This window comes from Arvicola amphibius, chromosome 8, assembly GCF_903992535.2.
Source record: "Arvicola amphibius chromosome 8, mArvAmp1.2, whole genome shotgun sequence".
Classification (NCBI taxonomy): Eukaryota; Metazoa; Chordata; class Mammalia; order Rodentia; family Cricetidae; genus Arvicola; species Arvicola amphibius.
In genome coordinates, this window is record NC_052054.1 from 46,927,568 (window position 1) to 46,953,318 (window position 25,751).

At 41.1% G+C, this 25,751-nt stretch overlaps 1 protein-coding gene across 2 annotated transcripts in view; it reads right to left on the minus strand.

Moving 5' to 3' along the window:
- Positions 1-25,751, minus strand: part of Nt5dc1 (5'-nucleotidase domain containing 1) — a 114,590-nt gene that overhangs the window by 18,012 nt on the left and 70,827 nt on the right. For both annotated transcript variants that reach the window (XM_038340749.2, XM_038340748.2), the window contains exons 7-8: positions 16,986-17,160; positions 14,636-14,733 (exon numbers count right to left, since the gene is read on the minus strand). In XM_038340749.2, the coding sequence (XP_038196677.1) occupies positions 14,636-14,733; positions 16,986-17,160 (273 nt within the window). The remainder of the gene's footprint in view (positions 1-14,635; positions 14,734-16,985; positions 17,161-25,751) is intronic.

Sequence of the window (25,751 nt, forward strand, 5' to 3'; positions counted from 1 at the left end):
CAGAGAATCATCAGGTCATATTTCAAAAACCTGTACTCCACAAAATTGGAAAACTTAAAGGAAATGAACAACTTTCTGGATAAATATCACTTACCAAAATTAAATCAAGATCAGATAAGCAAATTAAACAGACCTATAACTGCTGAAGAAATAGAAACAGTCATCAAAATTTCCCAACAAAAAAAAAAGACCAGGACCAGATGATTTCAGCTTGGAATTCTACAAGATTTTCAAAGTAGAACTAATATCAATATTCCTCAAATTGTTCCACACAATAGAAACAGAAAGAACATTGCCAAACTCTTTTTATGAGGCTACAATTACCCTGATACCCAAACCACACAAAGACATTACTAAGAAAGAGAATTACAGACTAATCTCACTCATGAACATTGATGCAAAAATACTAAATAAAATACTGGCAAATTAAATCCAAGAACACATCAGAACCATTATCCACCATGATCAAGTCAGCTTCATCCCAGAGATGCAGGGATGGTTTAACATATGAAAATATGTCAATGTAATCCACCATATAAATAAACTGAAATATGAAAACCACATCTCATTAGATGCTGAAAAAGCTTTCAACAAAATACAACATCTTTTCATGATAAAGGTCTTGGAGAGAGCAGGGATACAAGGAACATACCTAAACATAATGAAGGCATTATACACCGAACCAACAGCCAACATCAAGCTAAATGGAGAGAAACTCCCAGAGATCCCATTAAAATCAGGAACAAGACAAGGTTGCCCACTCTCTCCATATCTATTCAATATAGTTCTTGAGATCCTAGCTAGAGTAATAAGACAACAAAAGAACACCAAAAGGATATAAATCGGAAGAGAAAAAGTCAAACTCTCACTATTTGCTGATGATATAATAGCTTACATAAGCAACCCCAAAAATTCTACCAAGAAATTTCTACAACTCATAAATACTTTCAGTAATGCAGCAGGATACAAGATTAACTAAAAAAAGAAAATCAGTAGCCGTCCTGTACACAGCTGATAAATGGGCTGAGAAAGAAATCAGAGAAACATCACCCTTCACAATAGCCACAAGTAGCATAAAATATCTCAGAGTAACTCTAACCAAACAAGTGGAATACGTGTATGACAAGAACTTTAAATCTTTGAAGAAAGAAATTGAAGAAGACATCAGAAAGTGGAAAGATCTCCCATGTTCTTGAGTAGGTAGAATTAACATAGTAAAAATCAATCTACAGATCAATGCAATGCCGATCAAAATCCCAGCAAAATTCTTCACAGACCTCAAAAGAACTTTACTCAACTTCATATGGAAAAGCAAAAAACCCAGGATAGCCAAAACAGTACTGTACAATAAAAGAATTTCTGCAGACATCACAATCCCTGACATCAAACTCTACTACATAGCTACAGTACTGAAAACAGCCTGGTATTGGCATAAAAATACAGGAGGACCAATGTAACTGAATCTAAGACCTGATTTTTTACAAAAAAGCAAAAAATATTAAATGGAAAAAAACATATTTAACAAATGGTGCCGGCACAACTGGATATCAACATGTAGAAGAATGAAAATAGACCCATATCTAGCATCATGCACAAAACTCAAGTCCAAATGGATCAAAGACCTCACAAATGGATAAAGGCAGCCACACTAAACCTTATAGAAGAGAAAGTGGGAAGTACATGTGAACACATTGGCACAGGAGATCACTTTCTAAATATAACCCCAGTAGCACAGACTCTGAGAGAAACAATTAATAAATGGGACTACCTGAAACTGAGAAACTTCTGCAAAGCAAAGGACACAGTCAACAAGACAAACGACAGCCTACAGAATGAAAAAAAGATTTTCATTAACTCCACATCAGACAGAGGTCTGATCTCTAAAATAATCAAAGAAGTCAAGAAACTGGTCATCAAAAGAACAAATAATTTAATAAAAAAATGGAATACAGACCTAAACAAAGAACTCACAACAGAGGAATCTAAAATGGCTGAAAGACACTTAAGGAAATGTTCAACATCCTTAGTCACCAGAGAAATGCAAATCAAAACAACTATGAGATTCCATCTTACACCTGTAAGAATGGCCAAAAACACTGATGACAACTTATGCCGGAGAGGTTTTGGGGTAAAAGGAACACTTCTGCATTGTTGGTGGGAATGCAAGCTGCTACAGCCCCTTTGGATATCAGTATGGTGATTTCTCAGAAAATTAGGAAACAACCTTCCTTAAGACCCAGCCAATACCACTCTTGGGTATATATCCAAAGGATGTTCAATCATGCCACAAGAACATGTGCTCAACTATGTTCATAGCAGCGTTGTTTGTCATAGCCAGAACCTAGAAACAACCTAAATGCCCCTCAACCAAAGAATGGATAAGGAAAATACGGTACATTTACACAATGGAGTATACACAGCAGAAAAAAATATAACGACATCTTGAAATTTGCAGGCAAATGGATGGAGCTAGAAAACATTATATTGAGTGAGGTAACCCAGACTCAGAAAGACAATTATCAGATGTACTCACTCATAGGTGGTTTTTAAACATAAAGCAAAGAAGACTAGCCTACAAATCACAATCACAGAGAACCTAGACAACAATGAGGACCCTAAGAGAAACATACATAGATCTAATCTACATGGGAAGTAGAAAAAGTCAAAATCTCCTGAGTAAATTGGGAACATGAAGACCATGGGAGAGAGTTAACGGGTAGGGGAGAGGCAGGGAGTGGAGTAGAGAAAAATGTATAGCTCAATAAAATCAATAAAAAAATAGTGAAACTAAAAAGTGTAGCAGGACAAAATTATAGCTAGTATAAATGAAATGTTTTTAATAAGCAAGTCTGAAGAACACCATGAAGAGTGTTCTCATTACATGTGAAAGGTAGGGGCCATGGTGGATGTGTAGTTAGCCTGGCAAGGACTTTTATTTCCTGAACCTCCCTTTCTGCTTTGCTCTAATTAGCCAATTGTGGCAGAGTATGAAATCATCCTCTCAACCACTAGCCAACGGGATGAGATAGTCACCATCGGGCAAGGATAAAGGATCAGAGCCATCCCAAGAGTCAACCATGTGCTTGCTAGCCTGCTTTGAGCCTTAATGTTCCGTTTTTATATAGATGTTTTACCTTGCTCATTGTGTTCCTTTGTGTAACACCGAGATTATCCTTCCTCTGTTTCTAATATTACTAAGTGATGGATTGGAAGCTTTGCTGCTTTTAGGATTCCTTCCTATATGTGAACTTTGACGAATGGTTCCTACTTAGGGTCATATAGCTTTCCCACAATGTGAGCCAGAATCCCCCAATTGTACATTTTCATACAGTCTATGCATATTTCTTACCATGAGTATACAGAAAAAGTTCAAACAAAAATATCTATCAAAATGCTAATTTGTGTTGGGGGTCATGATACAGCGATTATTCTACTAATGACTCCTTTTCTAGGATGATATGGCTATTGCCTTTTGAATCCTTAGTAACTGTGGGTATAAGTGAGAGACAGCATTAGCTCCTGCACAAGATTGGGTCCATTGACTGTCCCTTTCTCTGTGGGAGAGGCTCATGAAGTCCCACCCCTTCCTGAGGATAGGTAGTTAGCCACTTAACTGATAGAAAACCCTTTTTCTTTTAGTGGTTTACTGATAAGAGCTCATATTCCCATTACTAACCTAATCATCTCACTAAATAATTGGTGCAATTATTTCTTTGTTTCTGTTGGCATCCCGACTACGGTGAGCCGATTTTTAATTGGGTGTCCTCAGGAAAAGTTCAAAAAATGGGCTATACCAGTAAAATTATACTACTAAAGGAAACAAACAGTTTCCTAGAAAGTTGAAGCAAATTCAATTGAACAGAAACAGAAGAGGCCCTGGGGAGAGATGCCTTACTGGAAAAAGTGCTTCCTGAGGATCTGTGAGCCCACATAAGGCCCAGTGTGGTAAGCACATATCTGTAATACAAGTGTGCCTAAGAAACTGTAACTGCCACAGTAATAGATTCCAGATTCAGCCACTTTCATTCAGTAATGTTTCAATTTTATGGGCACAGTGCTAAGGACTGCTTCCTAAACAGACTGCTACCCATAGGAGGCACATCTCAGTGAGCCAGACATCTCAGCAGGCAACTTCCCCATGATGCTGAGGAGGGAACTGCCTGGAGCTTTAGAGAAGGACCAGAAGGGTGCTACCACCTGTGAGTGCCACAAGGCAAGGTCAGGAGGTCACCAGAGGATGGGGGACACATCTGGAGTATTTCCTTTTCCCTGAGACTGTCATCTTCTGAGCTTAGAAATGCAGAAACCAAGGCTTCACCGGGCCTACCAAACCAGTCTCCATTTTAACAAGAGCCATAGGTGGTTCTGTGTATACACTAGTCTCAGAAGCAGGGACAGAGAGAACAGTCAGGACAAAGACCTGAATGACAAGTAAAAGGCCATGTTCCTGCAGAGATACTGTAACCAGTACATATTAGGGAAGAGAAGGAGAACTTACTAGCCAAAGGATGCTTATATGAAGTGGGGATCTACGTGACTGCATGAATAAGATTAAATACTGTGCCTGCCAATAAGTGAGGAACTGGAAAGCTACTGACTTGCTTAACAGTAAACAACAAACTGATGCCAGTGTGACTGACAAGCCCTAGAAGGGTTGGGAGGAGAGCGGTGGGGCGAGAGTTTACATGAGGACTGCGCGGTGATGGGAAAGGGTGAAGATGGGGGCTCAGGCTCTTTGGCAGTTTCACAGTTAAGTCAGCATGGCAATCACACAAGGTGATTCAGCAGCATGCTTGGTTGTCTTTGTTTTCTAGCTGGAAGGGAAAATAGATGTTGAAAACAGCAAGTGTTGCGCAGGGAAAAATACCCCGTGAGAGTCAGGAAAGGAGACTTGGCTAGGGAATGATGGGGGCGCCCACATGTTGACAACAGCTGAGGCCAAGGGACCTGAGATCTATGTTGAATTTCCAGAATGCGAAGAGGAGTGAGTTGGCAGTGTAGTGGCCAAATAGGAGCTGGGTTCATGTAACATTTCTAATCTTGTAAGGCAGAGATTCTCCTTCCCTCCTGAAAACCCCAGCACTGGTAAGGTCTGGGGTCTCCCTTTGCGTAGTGCAGGAAAGGATGCTGGAAAGAAGCAGATTCTGCCTACATGATAATTCTCTCACCCCCACACTTTTCTTAAGGTCAGCAGGGATCAGGCTGAAAGAGTTGCTGGGCCCCCATTGGCTACAGCGCATCAGCTCTTTTCTAGTTTCCATGACAACTACTGACGTCAGGCACATGCCACTGATCAAGGACACACTGAACACTGAGATTGGCTCCTGGAATCTTCTATTTCAACAAGGTCACTGTTTTCATTTTATTTCTGCTTTTAACTGGAACAAAGATTTAATTTACCTCTGGCAGTCAGAGCAGAAGACTGATCTGATGGGCATTGTTAACAGGGACTATGGCTTGAGGGTTACAAGGCTGACGTGGGCTGTGGCTCGGTGGTGACTGACTATAGTGACCCAAGCATACTGCAGTGCTGCACGCATCAAGTCACCTGAGAGAAGATGATGGCAAAGGCAGGAAGGTAGAGGCCAGACGAAGGACAGATGTAGAGCAGGTAGAGCAGGGTGACTCAGCAAAGGGCTGAGTTATCATTATTTTCATAAGATCCACGGCTGGCAAAATTCCTAAGAGATTGTGGATTTCTGGATTGTGGAAATGAGTGTGCTAACTGACAGGGGGCTGATGAGCTCCTATGAGCAATCCCAGTTTCCAGACCCATTCCAGGGTGTGGAAAGTGTAAAAGACGAACTATATCTCTGTAGGTCGGAGAACAAAAAAATGGAACCCCCTCAAAGCACAAGGGAGAGCAAAAGCATCCACAGAATCAGAAGGCCAACAGAGGGAATGGAGGAGCACACACACAGGAGGCTGGGATCATTAGCAAGACAATGGAACTGGAGAAGGGGGTGGGGCACTGACACAGCTGGTGGGTTGGAGAGGGAGATTACAGGAATTAAATACAGCCACCTGGCAAGAGCCACCGCATAGCTCTCTAGTAAGAGCCATGCTTTGTTCTGATGAATACAAATCTCCATACCTCCTCTTGCACTCCCAAAGTCATCTATTTGAGCTAAATCCCCCAATTTCAGGATTCTTTATATCTTCTATTTAAACGTTTTATACCATTAGTCCAGCAAAGAAAAGAACCTTAGACAAACTCGGACCCTGAGGCGGTTCTAACCCTCTCTACTGCGAGCATAGAGACACATTTCTATGGGGTTTTTTTTAGGCATATTATAGAAGTCACAACAGGGCATAGCTCTATGATGATCTAGGCTTTTAAACAGCAGAGTAGGATTACAAAGTTAGGTTCCTAAGACTTTCTGGATTCCCCGCCAGGGGTAATATAGTAGAAATGGACAAATGGGTTATGGCACACTGAAAAGCTGCCTTCTACACAGCAAATGAGACAGTCAGAGGAGTAAAAAGACAACATGTAGGAGGGCGACTATATCTGCAAGCCCCAAATAAGGGGTTAGTCTCCAAAATACATAAGCATTCAAACACACTCCAGGAAGGGAGCTGTGTGAGAATTCTGAATGCTTGTGAGAACACTCCAAGAAAACAAGACAGGAGTCTTCCGACCTCCATTTCTTCGAAACATGGAATTGTTTTGGGAATGTGTTTACGTGCTCCTCCCAGGTGTAGCGGACAGGAGTTTACTTCAGATTACTCACTATTGCTGCTGTTATTCAATTAAATGTGTAGCTATCCTTTATATACTTCTATGGAAAAACGTGTTTTTGCCATGTGTGGCTTGTCCTTGTGATTGTATAGAGCTTGAACTCACAAAAACTTTACTCATGTGATTCTTCCTAACTCCTAGACTATAAATTGTCTTTGAACAGGTTGGCTATTGCATTTATTATTTATGCAGTCCATCACATTTTTAGGCTCCTTTCCCCATGTCCCACTGTCTTTGGAGTGGTAAACAAGGGGGGCTGTGAATCAGGGCCCTGCAGTCAGCTATGAGCTGAGAGTGGGGACTCTTACTCTCAGGAGCCATCTCCTGGGAAGAGGAGGGGAGTGAGCATGAAGGGGCAGAAACCAGGGAAGGCCTTGCCTTTTGCTCAGCTTGTGCATCAGTGTTTAAAGAAAGGAGGACACAAGGATTAAAGTCACAACGATTAGATTGCTTGCAAATTGTTTATGATTACAATTCCTAGCTTCCAGAAGACAAACTTTAGATGAAAAAGCATGGGACAGAGTCCAAAATTACATCGAAAAGACATATGTCCTAGAGGAAAAGATCCTTGTTCAATTTTGGATCACTTGGCGAATAATTTGGACTATTATTAAAATATTTAAGGGTGATAAGGAAGACATTAATCATGAGGAAGAGATTGCTAATTCCTTCTGTCAAGTTGGGAGCATAGGTCCCAGTCCCTTGCATCTATCCCAGCCCCCAGGCCTGGTCTGGACTCCAAATCCCAGCAGGCCAGGTCCTGACCACTCCCAACAGGGTATTTAAGCGATCTCCCAAAAGAGGAACACATGGTCCCTTTTCCTTCTTCCTGGGGGTTGCTTTTGTGGGGCTTCCTGGTTTCCCCCTCAGGGCCACCCAAGAGAGCAGAACTCCCATTAAACCTGGATATTTCTTAATTTGGCTTGTTTTGATTTAGCTTGATTGGGAATTTTGCGTCGGCATGTGTTGGGAAATTTCCTAACACCTTGAATGAATGTAAACTAGACGACCAAACTTTAAAAAATTGGTTTAAAAAAAGCAAAAAAAAAAAAAAAATTCCCTGACCATGCAAAATCGAAAGTACAAACAGCACTACCGATAACTATGCTGGTCTAGTGACAATTCCCTCCGTTCCTTTACTGAAGCCCCCTTTAAATAGACATCCTCCACCGCTGAAAATGAACCTGAAGCATGGGGTGAGAAATTTGATAATCAACTACCCCTGCCCCAGATGGTTTCTCTGTGTAGATCCTGGCTGTCCTGGATCTAGCTCTTGTAGATCAGGATGGCCTCAAACTTACAGAGATCTGCCTGCCTTTGCCTCCAGAGTGCTGGGATTAAAGGCATGAGCCACAACCGCCCAGCGATAAACAAGTTTTTGATGAGGACTTAGGAGAGCCTATGAAAAGCTAATTTTATAGCCTAGACAAGCTAGGGCATGGAAGGGAAATGGATTTTTTTCTCCAAATTCCTCTTGGCCTCATGAATTGTGCTTGGTATTTCTCGTGCACTAACCAATCAATTTAAAGGGTTAGAAGGAGAGGTGACTTTGGATAGTCTGCATATTATCTCTAGAAGCAAGAAAAGAACTACAGCTATTTGAATCCTTTGAATATACAAAGAGGCCTTTGCATATTGTGTGGCTCCTTCACTTAAACTTACTTATTTTCCCCACTAAATTGTTTCCTACAGGTATTATAGCACAAGAGGATAAACCCTTGGAATGGGTTTATTCACAGCACAAGGGCTGTAAAATACTAACTGCTTACTTTACACCAGCCTTCTTCCATTCCACAGGCAAATGCTTAGTGTACTGACGGTTCATCTAAGGATACAGGAAGAATCTATGGTCCAGATATTATCAATCTATTAATACTTCTTTTTCCTCAACCCAACAGGTGGATCTGGTTGTTTTGATTCACTTATGGTTAATTCATAAACCCTTAGATATTGCTTCTGATGCTGCTTACACTGTAGTATTATTCCTAGCAATAAACTTACACTCCTGCACACTCCACACCCTTTTTTTTGCAGAAAGAAATAAGCAAACCGATGCATTAATCTGTCCTATATTTAGTTCTCCAGAAGAAAATTGGGAAGGAGTGTCATTGCAGATGGATCACCTGAAACATCTCTCTGGTTCCTCTGGTCCTGGGTCATCAAGGACAATGATAGAGGGTGAGGAGACAGTGGAAGTCACCAGAAAGATAGCAAACGTCCAGTTAAAGGACAAAATAAGATATATTTCACCAGTTGCCTATCTGGGGTCAAGTTAAGCCCTGTGCATCAAGAAAGAAATAAACACACAGAGTCCTTGTCACCTGAGAATGCTAGATGCTTTGACCTTTTCATCTGCAGTTAGAGCCTCTGAGCATGCCTAATGGTCTTATGTTTCTCCTCCTCCTTTGACCTGTGTGCCTCTGCAATGAGTGCCTCTGAGCATGCATACTGGTCTTATGTTCTTCATCCTCCTTTGAACTGTGTGCATCTGCAGAGAGCCTCTGAGCATGTGTATTGGTCTTATGTTCCTCATGATCTGCTTCAATTTGCAGATTGGATGGATCCATTTCTTGTTATCTTCACTAAGGACTGTGTTTATGACTCGACCTTGGTCCTGTAATAAACTCATCCACTCATCTGTAGAAGGTACTGCATTTAATTTTTCCTCAGGATTTAAATCATTTATTTGCACAGGACATCATAACATTTGTGTTCCTATTAAGGGCAAACATGCGTTTACATTCTACAAGATAACATCATTATATATATTGTTATAATAAACTAATAATATTATGATATTATTCTATAAGATACTAATTATATGGGTCTCTTTTCAAGCTATTCTCTAGATTTTCCAATTAATATAATAATGTAAGCAATAGTACCAGATATAGTTTGGACTCCTGCTCTTGGGGCAGAGTATTATACACAATTAATATAATAATGTAAGCAATAGTAGCAGATATAGTTTGGAGCCCTGCTCTTGGGGCAGAGTATTATACACAATTAATATAATAATGTAAGCAATAGTAGCAGATATAGTTTGGAGCCCTGCTCTTGGGGCAGAGTATTAGACACAATGTTTTCACTGATCTAATGTTTATAATTTGCTCATAGGATACTCATGAACCAAATGGCAATTAGACTTCTACAACATTTCAAATCAAAACTGCCCTGGAATCCTGCATTTAAAAATAAAACAGGGAGACATTGGAACATGGGTCAGGAATGGAGCCGTCTGAGGAGAATTGAGTGCTTGTGAGAACATTCCGAGAAAACAAGAGTCTTGTGACCTCAGTTTCTTTAAAAATTGAAATTGTTCTTGGAATGTGTTTTTGTATTCTTCTTGGTGTAGCAGATAGGAGTGAGTTTATTTTAGATTAATCACTATTGCTTGCTGTTGTTAGTTAATTAAATGTTTATATTATCCTTTATATGCCTCTATGGAAAAACATGTTTTTGCCAGGTGTGGCCTGTCCGTGTGATTGTGTGATTCTCACTAACTTCCAAAATATAAATTGTCTGATGCACTGAATAAAGTTGGCTATTACATGAGACTTAAAGTTGGCTATTGCATGAGATTTAGTTCACCTCATTTTTAGGCTCAGTTCTCCCAATTGCCACCAAAAGAGTAGTAAACACATCAAGAATTCTGTAGAAAAGTAATAACCTGAATGAGACAAAGGGTCCGAGCAAGCATTTCCCTAAAGATATACAAATGCCAATAAATTTATGGAAAAGTTCATCATTAATCAACAACAGAAAGCAAAGCAAAGGCTCAAAGAAAGATCACCTCACTCCCTTTAGACAGTTTTTCATTAAAAAGAGACCAAAGAGACCTCATCCAGCAACTGATGAGAGCAGATGCAGAGACCCACAGACAAACATTAGGCAGAGCTGGGAGAGTCCTGCTGAGGGTGGGCAGAAAGGATCGGAGGAACCACAGGGAACAGGGACACTATGAGAACATGGCCCATAGAACCAATTGACGGAGACTCATGGAGGCTAGCTGAGATCAGGGAGCCTATAGGGGTTTGGTCTAGATCCTCTACATATATACTTATGGTTAAGTAGCTTGGTGTTCTTGTGGGACTCCTAACCATGGGAGTGGGAGCTGTCTTTGACTCTTTTGCCTGATTGTGGAATCCTTTTCTTCCTACTGGGTTGTCCTGATATGATGGCATAAGCTACAATAATACCAAGCATATGCCATCTCTGGGAGGTCTGCTCTTTTTTGAGGGGAGAGGGAGGGGATGGATTTGGGGGAGAGGGGAAGTGGGGAGAGAGAAACTAGGGAGAGGGAAGGGAGGAGGAGCTGTAGTTGGGATGTAATATATGAGAAAATAAAAAAAAATCCACAAATAGTACATGGTAAGGATATCAAGAAAAGGTAAATCTTGCACACTATTAAAAATGAAATTAGTATAGCATAGAGGTTCTTCCAAAAATTGAAAATAGGGCTGGGCCACATATCACAATCCCAGAGAACCTAGACAATAATGAGGACTCTAAGAGAGACATACACAGAGCTAATCTACATAAGAAGTAGAAAAGAACAAGATCTCAGTAAATTGGAAGCATGGGGACTTTGGGAAGGGGTTGAAGGGGAGGGGAGAGGCAGGGAGGGAAGCAGAGAAAAATGTAGAGCTCAATAAAAAAAGAGAGAAGAGGAAAAAATAGGGCAGGGGCTCCAGTGAGCCTAGCATGTACGAAGGTTGGGTCTGATCCAAGGTACTGCTAACACAGAACTACCATATAATCCAGTGATCACACCACTGAATACATACTCACACAACAGGGAGTCAGTATACAGAAGAGAGCTACACTCCCACATTCACTACAGCATTTTCCTAACAGTCAAGACTCAAAGCCAGCCCACATCAACTAAGGAATTAAGAAAAACTTTTATGTCTATAATTCTCCTTTAGTCTTCACAGGAGGCTAGTTCAAGAGCCAGCTCCCCACAGAGTCTCTAGCATAGAAAACCACTGTACTTGCAAATCGTCCTTACCTATCTGCTTTCATATTGTCTTTTCCAGTTACTCAGTACATTACATAATGTGAGGTAAAGGCAACATGAATAGCGTTATGTATTACCTAGAGAATGACAACGAACACATCTGCACATGTTGTGTTCAGTGCCTATGCACTTTCTTTGAGTAGTTTAGACCTTAGGCTGGTTGAATCTGCAGGTGTAGACGGCCAGGCATACACACAGTGAAATACTACTTAGCCTTAGGAAGAAAGCGATCTTATTTGTAACATTGTCAGTTAACCTAGAGGATATAAGGTTAAGTGAGATAAGCCAGGCACAGGCAGACTAATGCTATATGATCCCACAAAACCTGACCTGGAAACAGACTGAAAGTCATGAGAGAGGGGGAGGTTGTTGGGGAGATATTAGAGAAAGATGAACTGTAAGGATGAGTGCTTGAGCTGTCCATTACACAGTGCACACAGATGTTAAAGTACCATGGTGTCTATCAAAATGTGTAATTTCAGTTGTTAATAAATAAAATAAAAATTATAGAAGTATAATTTTTAAAAAAAGTTTTAATAGAACCATAAATATAATAATTTTGAAAAGTGTTATATTTAGGCAGGAAGACTGCCATAGGTTAGAGACTATCCCGATCTACTGTGTGTGTTCCAGACCAATCAGGGCTACATACTGAGTCTATTTAAAAAAACAAGCAAACAATACAGGTTATATTTATTTTCAGTATTTTATATATACACACACATATTGTTATGACTTTACAGATATATGTATGTTTAAGTGGATACATGCACTACCTGCACACAGTGCCCATAGAGCTAGAAAAGAAAACGGTGTTGGATCCCCTAAAACTGGAGTTGTCAGCAGGGAGCCTGGGAACTGAACCCAGTCCTCAGCAAGAACAGCAAATGAGCCACCGTTCCAGCCCCAGCACGTGTGTATTTTCAGATCTGTAATACTTTCATACCATATGTGCAATGAAAGAGAGCTGAAGTCCGCTGATAAACATACCTGACAGCACAGTTCACATCATCATCATACTGGGCTACAAGTCCAATGTGGTATTGTACAACTAGAGAAGACACCCAGAGAAGTCTGACCAGGAGAGTTTCTACAGAACAGTTTTTAAACAGCCTCAAAACAGAGCAACACTGAAAGCCTATCAAAAGTTAATATGCCACTGAATATTATGGTCTGGATCTTAAATGCTACCAAGAGCTTGTATTGAAGACTTAGATACGGCTAGTCATGCTTCTGGGAGGTGAGGTTTTTGAAGGTGGGGCTTAGAGGAATCGGGCCCTTCAAGGTGACATTAGCCCCTGCTCCCCTTTCTGGCAGCCACAAGAGGAGTAGATCAATTCTCCCACATGTCCTTCCACAATAGACTGGTTTTTTTTGTTTGTTTGCTTCTGTTTTGTTTTGGTTTTGGCACACACACCCCCTTCCATGATGGTCTACTTTCTCATAGGCCCAATAACAAGGCTAAGTGACATGGGCTGAAAGTATCAACAAAAATAAACATTTTCTCCTTTTAAGATGTTGTCAGAGACCTACAATAGAAAAAAATTATTAAAATGATTCTTAATGATATTCTGCTGTACTCATAGATCAGTGCCTAGCCAAACTGTCATCAGAGAGGCTTCCTTCAGCAGCAGATGGGAGTGGGTGCAGAGACCCACAGCCAAACATTAGGCAGAGAGAGAGAGAGCCCAAATTGGAACTCCATCAGATCCCTCCCCTTGGAGCTAAGGGAACCCTCAGAAGAGGGGGAGGAAGGATTATAGGAGCCAGAGGGGTCAAGGACACTCAGAGAACATGGCTTATGGACATCAACTAAGGCCCACAGGGGCTCATAGAGAATGAGGCAGCAATCATGGAGCCTGCATGGATCTGCATTATATGTTATGGTTCTTTGGTGTTTTTGTGAGATTCCTAACAGTAGGAGTGGGGATTTAACTCTTTCCCCTGCTCTTGGGATACTTTTACTCCTAGTTGGTTGCCTCTCCCAGCCTTGATATGAGGGTTTATATTTAATCTTATTGTACCTTGTTATATAGTGTTTGGTTGATATCCCTGAGAGGCCTACTCTTTCCTGAAGGGAAACCTAGGAACAGTGGATCTGGGGAGAGAAGGGGGCAGAGACTGGGAGAAGTGGAGGGAGGGGAAACTGTTCTCTTGAGATTTAGCTAAACAATTGACACAGAGATGACAGTGAAACTTTCTACCATTCATCTTGCCCAGTCCTGTAGCTGCTCTATTTTGACTGCCTTCTGCTTCTTTCAAATGCTTATACCGGAAGCTCTGAGCACCTTTGAGGAGCAGCTCACATCCATCACTCTTTCTCCACACTATGAGGGCAGCTCCCGTCCGTCCATCACTCTTTCTCCACACTATGAGGGGAGCTCACGTCCATCACTCTTTCTCCACGCTATGAGGAGCACCTCATGTCCATATTCTCAGTAGCCTTCTCTGAAGGGCTAATCTGTTGTAGAGAAAGCCTGCGTCTGTGTGCATGTATATATGTGTTTGTATGTCTGTGTACATGCATGCATATGTGTCTGTGTTGTTTTCATCTTTGTGAATTCTGTAGGGACTTCTGCTCCCAAAATGGCTGACTCTGACTTATTAACATATTCCCTCAAGCATTTACAGTGCATTCCTTACACCATAAAATTTCAGGTGAGATCCACACCCCCTGTCACTGAAAAGAGGGAGAGGCTGACATGTAAACAAATGATTACCATATTACAAAGCAAAGCTGAGTCAAGTTTAATGTAAACACTGGTTTATATTTCCCTTCTCTTCTTGAGGAGACATGATGCTCCCCATAACACAGTGTCTTGCACTTGGTGCTAGTCAAAGATACAAATGACAAATAGCAAAACACAACTTACCGAGTGTGTGGAAAGGCCTCTGGCTTGGGAAATGTGAGAAGAATCCAGGCTTTAATGCATTCGTAATCACAATGTCAAAAAGGTCTGCAAAATCCTTTCTAAAAAGCAAAGTAAATTTCCCTTAAGGAATTATAAAAGGTCCACAGAAAACAGAACTGAATTTATGCATTTTATCATGGCATCAATGTTCGCCTTCCTATCAACTCTCACATGCATGTAACATGCAAACATTTATCTCATACATGTTAAGTTGGAAGCTACACTGGAAAGAGAAGGTAGTTAGATACTAGCCAATTCTTCTAAAAATACCACAATTACTAAGAGCACAAACATACCAAAGAAAAGCAAAGCAAGTAAAGAAGGAACGAAAGGAGAGAGAGAGGAAAGCAAGCAAGAGCACAGAAGCCGTGCTGATGTGATGTAGGAGTGTTGCTTATTTCTTGTTTACTTAGGTAATATTATATCCTTCTGGAGTCTTTGATGGAGTTGAAGAATAGATAGATAGTTATAGTTGTTTTCCTTTGTTATGATAAAAGATAAAATAGATATAAATATTGTAACTGTAATTCTTACTTGGTAACTGTTTTGTTATATGTAATTTTACTATGTTAAAGTTAAAGCCTTCCTTTTTGTTTAAACAGAAAAAGGGGAAATGATGTAGGAGTGTTTCTATCTATCTGTTGTTTCATTGGTTAATTAATAAAGAAAACTGCTTGGCCTAATAGGTCAGAACATAGGTGGGTGGAGTAGACAGAACAGAATGCTGGGAAGGGAAGTGAGGAAGTCGCCATGCCTCTCCTCTCTGACACAGACGCCATGAAGCCAGCCACCAGATCAGACATGCTGAATCTTTCCCGGTAAGCCACTACCTTGTGGTGCTACACAGATTATTAGAAGTGGGTTAAGCAAGATGTGAGAATTAGCTAATAAGAGGCTATAGCTAATGGGCCAAGCAGTGTTTAAATGAATACAATTTGTGTGTTGTTATTTCAGGGCATAAGCTAGCCACGTGGCTGGGAGCCAGGTGGCAGGAATGCAGCCTGCTGCTCCTTTTACACTGACGCAGACATGGGACCTGCTCTCTCGTGAAAACACCTTGGCAAGCAAGAGAAGCTCTAGTAGCCGGAAGTAGTCCATACATTCAAACACGAGGACTGGAATTCATCTGCACTTATCAGCTGAAGAGCCAATAGGCTTGGGTCTATACAGGTCCCACGGAACGAAGCATTATAACAAGCCCAGTGACAGTTCTTAGAGTGTTCAAAACACAAGGAGGTTATTTTATTTTGAGAACCAGTGAAGTCCTGTAACAGTTTTTGGATGACAACATCAGTGTATGTGGAGTGCTATGCCAGCTAGGGTCTATCTGATAAACAGTGGTTCTCTCTAGGGCTCACCGTTATCCTGGAGAAACAGTGCTTCAGGCTGTGTTAACAAATGAAATGTGCTGAGAGTAGAAATTGAGATGAGAAGCAGGATTTTGGTTATCATGGTGGAAAAGAGAACTGAATGCCCCAGGTATTCCAATGCATGGTCCTATACCATGCTGCACACAAGCCTTAATTCACTTCAAGGATAGCTGCCTACATATTCTCAGGAAGAAGAAAACCAACCCATTGCCAGGTGAGTATGCCACAGAACAGACTAAATTTGCATACTAAAAACACAGAACTCCTGGAACTAAAGATAATTGATGGAGGTAAGCAGAGGGGCTATGGCTTGGTTCACATTCAGGGCAATTGTGTTTGTTGAGACTTGAAATCTTAGAAGAAATCTAATAACCCTCTGTGGAATCCTGCTTTGACTATGGGTCTTCCCTCGTATTGCCAAGAAAGACATATATTAGTTTAACAATTATTAAAGCTACCAGCTATTCTGCACAATACGTATGGGTAGCATGTACTGCACTATTTAGATATGCCCTTATATTCATAAAGAAGTGTTGTCCTAGATTAAGACAGTGAATTAAGGCTCAAAGAAGTTATAAACTGTATCCCAGGCTGTCACGTAGGTCCTTTTCAAAATCTGTTACTTTGCTTTTATGTTAATTCCACCCCTGGCTTAAGTTACCAATCATAAAGGCAAACCCCACAAGGCTACATACTTCTGCCTCTGTCCATAGGGGGAAGAGCATACATCCTGACATACTTCCTGTCTACATACCCCTGTCCATGTGTGATCGAACACATCCTGTGCAGCTGGGGAAGCCAACCTTGTTTACAGAAGTGAAAACACATGGCTTGCGACCTTACATGAGCAGCCCCAGCATTCCAGCAAGATTCTAAAGTCAGTCCTCAGCAATCATATAAGGCAGAGCACTGAAATCCATGAAGAACGGCTGGTCACTTACCCAAGGATATAAGTGCCAAGAAGTTTACAGTAATCACTGTGAGAACTGGTGATCAACATAGTAATTTTCCCAGCATCCTTCAGCTGTCGAAGCCACCTTCTCACAGACTCAGGACAGCGGTACACATACTTGCCTAGATTTCTCTTTATTTCGGGAAAGAAGAATCCACAATTTTCTGAAAAATAAAAACAAAGGCAATATCTTTAATAAAAATGCTTTTAAACTTAGTTTACTCGCAGACAAGTATATGTCTTTCAAAGCTGCAGAAAAATCAAAGGCATAAAGACCAGGGTCAAATAATCTAGCCATTATGCCAATACCAACTACTGTTTGTTTGCTTGTTTTTGGAGAAAGGATCTCTCTATGTAGTCCTGGCTATTCTGGAACTCACAGCGATCTGTCTGTCTATGCCTCCCAGGATGGGGACTAAGGCATGCACCGACTGGCCTAACTACTTTTAGAAGTAGTATTTCTGGGGCTATAGAGATGGCTAAGTTGGTAAGAGTGTGTACTGTCTTGCAGAGGATTTGAGTTCAGCTACCAGCTCTTAGGGAGGTTAGGCAGCTCACAAACTGACTGTAATTCCAGCTCAGGGCCCAATGTCTTTTGTTGTTCTCAGTGCCTTCACTCAGACACAGATATCCCACACAGACAAAGACAGACATAAATAAAATGGAAAATCAAAACAAATCTTAAAAACACATTATTTGTTTACTTTAAAAAATAATGATAATTAGCAGGACGGTGGTAGCTCATGCCTTTAATCTTGGGAGACAGAGGCAGGTGGATTTCTTTGAGTTCGAACACAGCCTGGTCTACAAGAGCAAGTTCCATGACAGGCTCCAAACCTACAGAGAAACCCTGTCTCAAAAACCAAAAACAAAACGATAATTGATAATACTGTTTCATGAGAACCAATGTTATTAAAATAATATAATAAGCATCATCACATTTCAAAAGAGAAAACCTTACTGTTTTAAGTGAGCTGATTAACAAATACTGAACAAATACTTAATGAAACCAGATAAGACCCAAACATTCAGATAGTGCGCCAGGAGTCCGTCTTTGTCAAGGAGCAGCTATTCAGCCGTGTGTGTCCTTCAGGGGGACAGTCGTGTCTTTTCAGATGGAATACAAACCTCTATTGCTAGGTTACAGCTACTTAAAGGTTCCAGAGCAAAGCTGCCAGAGAAGGCGGCAAGGAACTCAAAGGCTGGAGTGGCTAACGAGCTGTTGGCTCCAGTCCTCATAGCAACGGGCAACTGCAGGTTTTATTGAAGGGCTACCAGATTTGAGGAACATTTTGGAAAGACTGTTTTCTACGTGCGGTAGTACTAATAATCAGAGAAGGAAATCCAAGTTCTTAGTGCCTTTAATGCTAGAAGACCAAAACAAGACGTTAAACTGTACTGACTCCATAAGTCTAGGCTACTCCTGACACTCTGTCCACAGCAATGCACATGGGATAGCAGAAATGGAGATATTTTAAGAATATCGGCACACCAGGCTGGAAGAGTCTATGCGAAACAAACAAACAAACAAAGCTGAAGCTGATACAGAAGCGAATACTGTTCCGTGCCTGCCCAGGTCCACCCCACTTCTTCTTTGCTGGAGAACTGCAATGTGTGTGAAGTTTCACTTTTCCTTCCTGGGCCCTGGTGTCTGTCCACACACACACTGAGAATTTCCCCCACTCATCAGTGCATTTCTTAGAGAGGTGCAGAGCCCCGCACGTGGCCACTGAGTGCTGAGGAAAGCTCCACAGGAGTAGGAGACCCTGGAGTAATGCATACCACTGAAAACAGGGTGAGGAGCCCTCGTCTGCCATGATTACAAATTCTACACAGACTTGTAGCAGTTCCTTCAACACAAAGCTCAAGTTAGGGTTGGGAGGAAAGACATACGAGGGACACTTAGACTCTGGATAACACCAGTGGGCCTCAGGACAAGCCACTGATCAACAAACCTCTAGAAGAAATTTGCTCAGGTGAAAGAAACTCATTTAGTAACAGCCTACACATTAAGAACACCGATTATGGGCAGCCTTGAGCATGTTGATGAGGAAAGTAATACATCATACGGACATCGCAAGCAGACTTGAGCTTAGCATGAGAGAGACTGTTATAGCGAGAAAACAGCTATCAGAAGACCGAGTGTAAAAGACAGCTTTTATACAGTTCTCTTTGTATCTGGTCCCACAAGGACATGTATAGTCCTCTAGAGAACAAATGTTTCAGAAGGTACTCAATAACCCATAGAAATTAAAATGTATTTTTTGTTCTTCAGTGAAGAGAAGGTTCTGACAAGAAAAGGATGTTAAGAAAAAGAACAAATGCAAATGGCTAAGAACACAGCAGTTTAACAGGTATTGGGCACTAAGTAATTTCAGAAGCTTTTACACATTAAGACTGGCATGTACTTTTGCAGCTAATTTTACATCTGGAAAACAAAGATACATAATGCATGATTCTGAGAACATTTACAATCTGTCTTTAGACAAGGTTTTTCTTGGCTATGTGTGCCTACTGCCCTCTAGTGATCAAAATCCAAATTGCTATTAAAATTAGTGTTAATATTACAAAGGGATAGAAGAGGCATATATATTTAAATACCACAATTTAAATTCATTACCTAGATTAATTTTATTAGCAACTCTTAGTGAGTCTAACCCAAGAAGGCAAGTACAGTAACTTAATCAGGGAGGAGCAATAATACTTGGGTTACCCTTTCATAAGCCACCTATGGGACATACCTAAAAACACAACACTGTTTGAACAGAAGCCAGCGGTAGATTCAAAGTTGTATGAACTACAAAAGATCACAGACTGACACACCACATAACCTTATTGTGGATGTGTTTGTGTGTATGTGTGCGCATGTGTGTGCGTGCGTGCATGTCATGTACCTGTGTGATGTGGGAGGCAGAAGACAACCTCAGACACAGTTTTCAGCATCATTTGTCAGCCTGGAAACCCACAAGTACATTAGGCTGGTGGCCAGGGAACCCCAGGGACCCACTTTTTTCAATTTCACCAGTGCTGTACTTGTAAGCAGGTACCACTGTGTCTGGCTTTCTGCCTAAGGTGTGGGTGCAAAGGTGCGGGGTGTGGGGTGCAGGGACTGAATTCATGTTCTGATGCTTGTAAGTCAAGGATTTACCAAGTCATCTCCCTAGCCCCCCCATCACATTATTCAACAAATTTTAAAATTAGATTAATTGATTGTATGTGTGCATACACTTATAATGGCACACACGTGGAAGTCAGAGGCAGCTCCCGGGAAGTCTCGCCTTCCACAGCTGTGGGTCCCAGAAATTAAACTCAGGTTGTCAGCACTGGTGACTGCAGCCATTATCTGCCCTCTCTACAGATTTCAAACTATATTCTTATTAAGAGGGAATTAGTTTTCTATTAAATGATTTCTCTAAGAGACTAAACTTTGAAGGCAAGAAATGTACCTTTCGGCTTGGCATGAAGCTTACAATCAATGCATGAATGCTGGATTAGTATAGAAAAAAGTACAAGAACATTTATATCTTTATATTCCAATTAACAATATAACTGTGGCATGCTGCCAAAATGTACATAACAAATGGAGTTTATATTCACTATGTGCTGTCAACGTCATCTGTGTCTAAAGTAGTGCTCTTTCACCATTATAAAATCATGTTTAAGTAGGGTGGTGGTGCCGGCGCACGTCTTCAATCCCAGCACTTGGGAGGAAGAGGCAGGTGGATCTTTGTGAGTTCAAGGCCAGCCTGGTCTACATAGAGAAACCCTGCCTTGAAAAACCAAAACAAATAAATAAAAATAAAAAGATCATGCTTAATACAATATCAACAGATTACCACCATTGCGCAAGACAGGGAACTCACATCTAAGGTGGATGCAATGGCCCTGCTTGTTCTCAACCTGCAAAGAAGTCTGCGTTTTCACTTAACCTCTGAAGGAATTCTGCTTCACTGCCACTCTGTGGAACTCATTTTCCTGGCTCTTCCACCGCCCTTCTTAGCCTAGGAGGCTGTTTTCTGTGGCCAGATGGAAAGAAAAGTGAAATTTCAAAAAGCTGACTTTAAAGAAGAAAAGCTTAGCTCTCTCATGCTAAAAATTTGGTTGATACAGCATCATGGGAAAGCCTCACGCTGGAACGGTCGGCTGTGTACAGAAGACAGCCTGTAGGACCATCAGGCAGAGTTGGGAGACCTCTCGTGGCCAGAGAAAACTGGTACAACTCCAGCACGGAACTGTCAGTTCCACAGACCCTTTGGCCACTCCACTACTTCCGTCATCCCCGAGGAAGCAGGCACTTCTGCTACCCAGCTGCCACCATCGGTCTGTGAGCTGGGGAAAGAGCTGCCATGCTGGGAAGGGGATTGGAGATGCTAGGGTGCCAACACCTCCACCATCAGCTTCCAGCTAAAGTCTGCTGCCGCCGCCACTGCAGAACATAACTGAGGACACTGAAAATGGCAATGCTGCCGGTTAGATAAGAGCATATTAAGAAAGAGCTGAAATATTTCCCATGGGATGTTAAAATGTGTATGCCTTAGAGACGACCCAATTAATTATTTTCCGAAAAAAATGTTGTCTACAAAAGGTTGAGGTATTCATCAGAGGATGAAAGACGTACGTTTCTTTGTGTATTTATAAAGGGCAAAGGATACAGCCCTTCCTTACTGCTTCTCCTCTAAGGTGGTTCTTTGTTTTATGCACACAAGCTTTAAGAGGAAGGATTTCTATACACTAGTGGTTCTCAAAGTTAGGGGCAAATAAGAGACCGCTACAGGGTTTACTCTCAGAGTCTCTGATGCAGTTATCTAAGCCCCTATTTTAAGAATGGCTGCATGCATTAGAATACACATAAATCCAGACAGCAAGTGAAAAACTTTCCCTAAGAGAATGTCATCATCTAAGTGGGACACTAAAGGAAGCATAGTTAAGGTCATTTGGTGAGGGATGAGTTGATATCATTTCATCATCTTCAAAACTCAACTCATTTTACAGATGAAATAACAAGAGTTGCACTGTTTCTTACTTGTTTTACTTCAGTGTCTTCAGTGCCTCACAAATACAGTTTCTTACTAATAATCAACCACACTCAGTATGTATAAACAAAACTAACTTGATGACATTATTTTGTGATTAAAATGCTTTAATACAAGGTAATACATATGTCCTCATGTATAGAACCCAGGCATGAGGCTACTGCCCCTCAGCTGTCTCTGGCATCATCTTTCAACAGCACATTCTATGGTTCAGGAACAGTCACTTCACCACTTTCTTAAACACCTGAGGAGTTTTTTTTTTAAAAGATAACCTACTTTTGCCTTTACTGTTGCCTTCAGAATTCTGATATACTTTACTTTTTCAAGTCTAATGACACTCAGTGTACTTGGTAATAAAGGAATAGTAGGAGCCAAAGCAACACAATGTAAGCTCAGGGCTAAAAAGGTGACATCTGGTCATATTTTCCCTTGCTACTGTCAGAAGAAGTGGAACGCTCCAGAGAGTCCATGTTGACATCATGAGAAGGACTAGAGAGCTCAGTGCTATGAAGAAAGTCTTTTGTGCATAAATACCATCTTAAATATCACTTGTACATGAAGTGGGGTTCTCCCCTCCCACCCTGGAACAAGTGTCTAACGATGCCTGCAGATAAAAAATGGGACAGGTTTAGGAACCGCCTTCAAGAGCTCTATGGGTTTCATGTCCAACAGTCTTCATTTGTGAGACAAATAAAACCTCTTGGAAGGTGTTGTTTTCAACAGAATCTGGTCACTGACTGATTGTCCTGATTTGAAATCTACCAGTTCCTTCAGAAGAAAGGATCTGGGAAAGAACAGGTGAACTGTAACAGAGTGCCTCTGGGCACAGTGCACTTGAGTGTGCTAATTCTGGTCCCTGAAAAAAAGTCTAGTTGATTTCTTCATCACAAAGGAATCAGAAACAATAACAGGAACAAAAGAATTACATTCTAGATATTACAGTTCAGTTACTATAAATTTTCAAAGGAAAACTGCCTCCTATTGAGGACTCAAGTGCTCAATTATTGAACCAACAAAATACCGGAGCAGTATGGTTACTATGGTTTTTACAACCCGACTTTTCTTCTGTAGTACGTAGCCTGATAGAATGCTAAGACAGCTCCTTAGTCTATGCATGCCGATAATAAAGCTCCCAGAGAACACGACCAACAAAAATGAGTCTACACTGATCACGTGTGAAATGCAGAGTGGAGGACACAGGGTGGATGGGGTGGTCACAGCTTTCTCCTTTACAATCTGTAGTTTTACTGTCTTAAGGCTACCCCATCTCAGAGCCTCTGTAAAGCCAATAGCCGGCACTTGCAGTGGTTAAGTAGGGTCAGCTTCCTGGGAACAGCCTGCCTCAGGCAGGGCTTCTAGTCAGCCCCTTCCCATTCCACTCCTTATTTTTCTTCTCTGGCCTAAACCCTTTTACCTTTTCCACACTGACTCTTTCCAATCTAATAATATCCAGTGTTTCTTCATTTATTTTCCGGTACTGTTCCTAATCTGAACAACAGATTTTTGCATCTCACTTATGCTCCATGAATGCTGTTGGAAAATAGTGACTGATCTCATTCTGGACAAGGAACATATCTTTGTATACTCACTGACCATACTTTGGAACATTTGACATACAATTTTATTATCTCTTCAAGTACCATGGACATAGACACACACAGAGAGACACACAGACACACACACAGAGACATACACACACAGACAGACACACAGACACACACACAGAGACATACACACACAGACAGACACAGAGAGACAGACACACACAGACACACGGCCTTTTGTCTCACAGCATCGCACCAACCTTTCCCTTCCCCAATGACTCCACTGCAGGACCAAAATGCAAGTTATTTTGACAAAACTGAACTTCAAGAGCTCCCCCCCCCCAATGAGGCAGTGTTTGGAGGTGTCAGTCTGAAAACTGGGAATGAGTACATTTGAGGATCATTGTATGGGAGCCTCATCCTAAAACAGTAAAAGAACTAGCCACTACAGGCTTTCTCCAAAAGTTAAACTGTGATTATCATCACGGACCCTGAAAAAGGAAAATAAATCTGGCAGCACGAAGTATCGGAACCATGCCTGTACCAAGGAATACCTGGGAAGGAGAAGGAGTGGCTGTTGGGCTGGATGCTCACATGCACACTGATTCTAGAGTGCAGGGACTCCGTTCCTAGGAAGAGACCGGAACAGGTCACGTGACATAAGCTACATGTGAATGATTATCATGAAGCAACTCCATTATCCCACGTCTCCCGCCTGTAGAGAGGACAAACAGCAGCACAGGGATAAAAATACAGAAACATACAAAAGCAGATAAAAATATGTCCCAGTGGGGTTAGATGTCTCTTCAGGAAAAAATCTCCAGGCTAGAAAGAAGATGATGAGTCTTGGGGGACAATACAAGTGTTATTAGCTAAAAATACGTTCACCCTTACTGACAGAATTTAACAAGTGCAGCGAGAGGAAACGGACTCCATAGTATTACGACCAGGAGAGTGAGTTTGAGAGAGACATGGAAAGCAAGCGCTAAACCAGTCACCAAAGGCTCATGTGGGAAGAGCCAATGTAAAAATAAGCCACATAAAACAATCCATGTGACACTGTAAATTTGTTCATAAGGAAACACAACCATACCTGTTTTCAAACTAAAGAGGTGTTTTGAGTTTTATAATCTATGGGAGATAGTTGTGTATTAAATAATGAAAGCCATGTGTGTTAAGAAAACAAAATTCACGTCAGGAGCAGTTTTCTTAGGAGACAGGCTCCCTTTCATCGTTTGTTCTGCCCCGTTACCCCTGCACTACCTGCTGCCACAGAACTGTCCTCACTCCTGGAGGACAATCTCGCCAAAGGAAGTAAGTCACCGAGAACTCTCACCTTCCCTGTTTCTCCCATCGAGTTCCTGAATCTATTAATCTAATTTAGCAGGGGTGGTGGAAACAGCTCTCACTCTTTTAAGAGTTGGATGTTTATCTGCAAAGTATTTGTGAATTCATAAACCACACTTCCCCTTTTCCAGACCATAATCTCTGAATTCCATTCTTAGCCTAATGAAAATATCATGAGACTGAATTTTTGTCTGGCTCTGTAAATAACACTCAATCTGAATTTAAAGTGTCATTGAACTTTATAGGCATCAAATAACAGACTTGTATCTGTAAAAGAAAATAGTTCTTTGTTTTTAGAATTAAAGAAATAACCTCTTGCCAATAATAATTTTCTAAAGGTTCAGACTCTTGAAGATAGAATTAAGAACAAATGGGCTCTAATCCTCGTTCCCCAAAAGACTGTGAAAACTAAGTTCAGTAACCTTCATTTCTTTTAAAAATACATATTCTTTCAGAATTTTATATAAGTATATACACACATATACTTTGATCATATTTCTCCATCATTTCACCAAATCCCATTTTTTAAGAGATGAGCTCAGACTGAAATGGGTCAAATGTAACCTAAACTCTGTTCTTCCTGTGATCTATATATCAAATATTTTAAAAAATAAAAGGGTCTCCAGAATGACCACTGTTCCCTCAAGAAGATGACTAGGGTGCAGGAAGTAAACAGGGCCCGTGTTATGATGGAGAACTCGTGACCTATCTAGGCCTAAGCTCGATGAGGTTTGTCAAAGGTGGCTACTTAAAATTAAGTAGAAGTAAATAAAATTGGAAAGTCAGTTCCTGGCGACACTGTAGCCATATTTTAAGTGCTTGAAAGCCATG